The sequence below is a fragment of the Camelus ferus genome, chromosome 4 (assembly GCF_009834535.1).
Source record: "Camelus ferus isolate YT-003-E chromosome 4, BCGSAC_Cfer_1.0, whole genome shotgun sequence".
NCBI classification, from domain to species: Eukaryota; Metazoa; Chordata; class Mammalia; order Artiodactyla; family Camelidae; genus Camelus; species Camelus ferus.
Window position 1 is genome coordinate 38472318 of NC_045699.1, and position 5094 is coordinate 38477411.

General features: G+C 42.6%; 1 protein-coding gene across 4 annotated transcripts in view; it reads right to left on the reverse strand.

Moving 5' to 3' along the window:
- CARNMT1 (carnosine N-methyltransferase 1) overlaps positions 1–1149 on the reverse strand; it is a 36813-nt gene extending 35664 nt beyond the window's left edge. Inside the window, exon 1 of one of the 4 annotated variants that reach the window (XM_032477860.1) lies at positions 635–1149. In XM_032477860.1, the coding sequence (XP_032333751.1) occupies positions 635–1122 (488 nt within the window). In that variant the 5' untranslated portion in view covers positions 1123–1149. Of the gene's footprint in view, positions 1–42; positions 602–634 lie in introns of those variants that run through there. The other 3 variants (XM_032477861.1, XM_014562874.2, XM_006189009.3) reach the window with 3 other exon arrangements.
- Positions 1150–5094: the final 3945 nt, after the last annotated feature.

Genomic DNA, 5094 nt, shown 5'->3' on the forward strand with positions numbered 1-5094 from the left:
TTTTAGAACAGTCGGAGCATCTCTGACCTTAATTTCACCCACCAGTTATAGACAGCGAGCATCATCATTCGCTTGCTCACCACAAATGTATCTCTGCGTTCACAGCGCCAAGGGGTGGGGGGTGGAAATCTTAATGCTGCTCTCACAAGAACTGGCAACAGTTTAGGAAAAAACGTCCTACGGCATCCCACGTGTAGGTGAACTTGGGCTCGCCATCTGTTCAGTTTGGAGGACATCGACAGCATACAAATCATGCCCAGCACCGGACGATTTTACCACCATCATCTTCTAGCTGAAACTCTTACAGCACTTTTCCGGTCACCCCCACCAGCCTCAAAGCCAAACCTTTAACGAGGGATGGAAGGGCAAGAGGGCTAATCTGATCCTGAGGTCAGAAGACAAGAGGCTGAGCAGCAGACGGCGCGGCAGACACGCGGGTGTGCAAGGCCGGGAGGGGCTAAGGTGGTGCGAGATGACTCGGGGGCCCGGAGGTCAGCTCAGGCGGCCGGGTTCCAACGCCCCGGAGGCGTGGCGGCCGGGGGGCAAGCGCGGCGGGCGACACCGTGCCGGCGGGTCCGCCGCAAGCAGAGGGCGCCCAGACCGGCTGAGCTGGGGTCCGCCACGGGCTCCTTACCCGTAGTAGCGGAAGGCATTAATGATCTTCCAGAAGTGCTCGCGCTCGAGCCTCTCCTCCTCCTCCTCGGGGCTGCGCGCGGCCGCCGCCGCCGCCGAAACCGCCGCGGCGGAGCCCAAACGACCGGCGGAGAACTGCACTTCCACCTCCTCGCTCCCGCTGCCGCCACCACTGCAGCGGCCGCCTCCCCCGCAGCCCTCGGGCACCTGAGAGGCGGGCGGCGGAGGGCGCCGCCGTCGCTGCATCGCCGATGCGGCCCTCGGCCTGGTTCGCTGGCGTCTCGCCGCGACTGAAAGCGTGGTGGCGGCTGCTCGGCCTTCCTCTAGACGGCGCCCGCCGCGGACATGCCCCCAGCTCGCGGCGCGCTCCGCCCCCGCCGCCCTCAGGCCTCCATCCGCGCGGGGCTCAGCCAGGTCTTCAGAGCCCCCGGAACGAGCGCGCAAGCGCATTCGAGAGTTCGACGAAGGCCTGCTGCCACCTGCGCTCATTTGCTGCCGGGCTTCGGCGACGGCGCGCTGACGTCACGACGACGCGCGAAATGGGCGGGGATAAGAGCCAGGTGGGTGGGGCGAAGGAGGAGATGCCTAGTGGGTTGGGGCTAGCACCTGCGAGCGGCCGTGTGGTTCACACTTGAGAGTCTGCGAGTGCTGGACTGTGGAACGGGCCTGAGAACTACGGTCAAGATACTAGCAAAGGAAGGAAAAGCAGGAAAAAGTTTAGCTTTGATGAATCTATTCGGAATTTTTATTTCAGAAAGTCTAGGAAGAAAGCCTTGCATTCACCGAAATTTAAGTTTTAAATAATTTCCTGAGCGAATTTCTATTTTTAATTACATAACGGGAGAGGGACACTGTCATCTTTTCAGTGTCCTAATCCCGCCATGGACTGGTCATGGGAGCAGATGAGGAAAATGCAAAACCCTAACCTTACCTAGTACTTACTCCAGCTTTGGAAGACCACCAAAACTCATGGCAGGCGTAATGCGGCGCAGTACTAACATCAAATGGTGGCCCTTCGCAATGCCAGTCTTCTGCGTTCACTTTTTGCCCCATTTCTCTCTGGGCTCATGGGTGAAACGGCTGCCCTACCTGCATTTGATGTTATTCTTAGGAAATAACTAATTCCTCTCAAATTTAGTCTACCACCCAGCAAATTAGTCTTCAAAATAATTGTAGAAGATTGCTTTATTCAGGAAAGTTAAACTTGCCCAGGGACCGCAAGTTCTGTTAAAAAGATAAAACCACTGAAAATGTGTGGCCTCATCTTCATAATTTAAATTAATAATTGAAATAAAGGCAATGCTTTAAAAAAAGTACCGTGGTTATTCTATGTTAATGTTACATTTTTATACAATATTTTTATAAAATTTAAAGTCTATCTTTTGAATACAGTAATACACGGTTCTAAGTTCAAAAGGGAAGTGCAAAGGGTTACAAATGTGAAGTTTCTTTATCTTGTCCCTAACCACTCATATCCCCTTCCTACACACAATATATCAATTTCTTGCCTGTTCTTCATTCAGTACCTTTTTCTTAGAGTCTGGTTTTTTAAGTTATATAAATTATCATAATACTGTTACCGATACTGTTTTCATTAGCACATATAAACTATGTATGTCATAATTTGTGACATATATCATGCTATCTAACATTTGTTCAACATTTTACATTTCTAAATTGTTTTTCCCTCTTGTATCACCTCATTTGTTCCTTACCTCAACTCTGAAGGAAGTGTTGGTATCTTCCTTTAACAAATGAAGAAACAGAATTAGAGAAATTAATTGTCTTGCCCAAGGACACATAAATAGCAGAGCTGAAGTACGTTTATTCATTCATTCTCTCCAACAAATGTGTTGATTGCCTCCTATGTATCTCTTGCACTGAACTAAAGGTAGCTAGAAGCTAGAAGCACAGACTTCTCATTCTCACTTTGCCAGTTAGTGTGATCTGTTTAAAAAGTTACCTGAAGTCTCGATTGTATATCTAAAATGGATAAAACATTGTCCTTTCTACACTACCATTGGGAGGAATAAATGAGATAAAGAGTGAAACATGCCTTGTAAGTAGGCTTAATGAATGTTTTCTCCCTTCCTTTCAGATCTCTTTAGAGTATATTTTTGACCTGGTTTTGAAACACTTTTCTTCAGACTTCCTCTTCATTCTTTGCAATGAGTTTCTCCTGTAGAAATCTTCCCAAATAATAGATCCCTTTGGGCCAAAAGTTTTGGGATGTTTTCATTCAGAGGTCAATTCATCTACAAGAATTAATAACTGAAACACACCATCAGGGTTTCTTTAGTTATTCTGAAGAACTGTTAGTTAAGCAGCTAAAGCTCATACATTCATACACTCATGCAATTCTCATGGAAATGTGAAATGGTACAGTCACTGTGGAAAAGAGTACAGCAGTTTCCTACAAAACTGAATGTGTGTATACGATACAACCCGGCAACTGCACTCTTGGGCAGTTATCCTGGAGAAAGGAAAACATGTCTTCACACGTGTGCAACTCTGCGTAGTTACTCTTATCTCTCAAACCTCGGATTTATATGGTTGTTATAAGGCTTAAATAAAGAAATGCATGTAAGTTACTGTCAAAATATACTTTCCAAAAAGTTAAAAGCATGACTTTCATACAAATATAAAGTGAGCATGTGTCAAAGATTCTTTTAACATGTTAATGAGAGAACTGGCAAGATGGTAAGCTGGTTTAAAGAAAACTGGAGAGAGCAAAGTAGTCAAGGTGGCTGAAAGAAAAGGGCTTGAATAAGATGGCTAATTTAGACACAAAACTGGTTAATGTTCAGGCCAATAAAAATACAGCCTTCAGGGTTGTCTTCTTTACATGATAGATAACTTGCATCTCTAGTGAAAAATTTAGTTTTCATCACTATCAACAGTTGTTCTCAAGTGGGGATAATTTCTCCCTCCAGGGGACAGTTTTGATTGTCGGAACTGGGTGGGAGGGGTGCTACTGGCATCTAGTGGGTAGAGAACAGGGATAGTCCTAAACATCCTTCAGTGTGTAAGACAGCCCCCCACAAAAAAGAATTATCTAGCCCCAAATGCCAATAGTTCTGAGGTTGAGAAACCCTGGCTATCAATTTCTACAAGTTAACATCTACCCTTATGAAATTTAAAATATCCTAATCAAAAGAAAATAGCAAGTCAAAGATACGCACTTCTAGAAATTGGCTAATGGGCTGGGTGGGTTGGGTGGGTTGGGTAGAAAATGCTTAGATAATGCTGAAAGGACATGCAGTAGCCCTTTTGCCTATTTCCAAGTTTTGGAAAACTTTCTCAACAGCACTTGGCACCGAACCTCAAACATGGTAGTTTCTCAACAAAGGTTAGTTATTACTGTAAATTTATAGACCACTAGAGAGAAGCCCAAATGCCCACACAGTAAAATAAACACCATACTTTTACGGATGCATCATCACTGTTGGAAATTATTTTCCTGTTAGATTATTTCATCACAGTCACTTTGACGTTTTAAGAAAGTCCTCCAATATAACCTTCAGACTTACGGATGATAGATCTGTTAAACAAAACAAGTCATGTTTAAAAATTTTCCTGAAAGCCTCTTTCAAAAAACTGAGCCTCTCCTCCTACATGAAAAATGTTATTGTCAAATTGAGAATATCCAACACATCCTTAGCAAATCCATTCATAGTCTTCTGTGGAAGAGGATGGTGAGGTAAAGATCACAGGATTGCAGGCTGTAGCCCTTTTTATTGACCAAAAATTTTTTTAACAGTTTTAAAACTGAAGTATAATTGACATACAATACTACATAAGATTCAGGTGTACAACACAAGGATTCAATAATTACACAGATTACAAAATGATCACCACAATAAGCCTAGTTACCTTCTGTCACCACAAAAAGGTATTAAATGTTATTGACTATACTGCCTATGCTGTACCTTACATCCCTGCAACATGCTCTTATTCTTGGGTATGGTGTCCCAGGTGTAAGAGATGGCAAAGGTTAAAAAAAAAAAAAAGGAAAAGAAAAAAAGCAACCACACAATTGCCCAAATCTGTCTTCTATAAATCAGTTGTACAGTATACCCAATGGCTGTATCAGTCTGGGTCTAATCAGGAGGGAGAAACCAGGCTAATATGAACAAGAAAAGTTTGATATAAAGAATTTTATAGATTCTTTACATAAAATAATTTTTTAAATGTAATAAATAATTATATGCATAGAAATTTAATAAATAAATAGAATATATTAAATATCTCTAAACAAATATATAATCTACTTACATATATTTATATATTTAAAATATATAAAGTAAAAGTGTATAATATAAATATATAACAAATACATACAAACAAGTAATAATTAATTAATTAAAATTATTTATTTTCTGAATAAAATACAAACAAGGTATTGGCTGCTAAAAAGTAAAGAGAACTCGAAAGAAGACAGGTGCAAGGAACAGCCACATG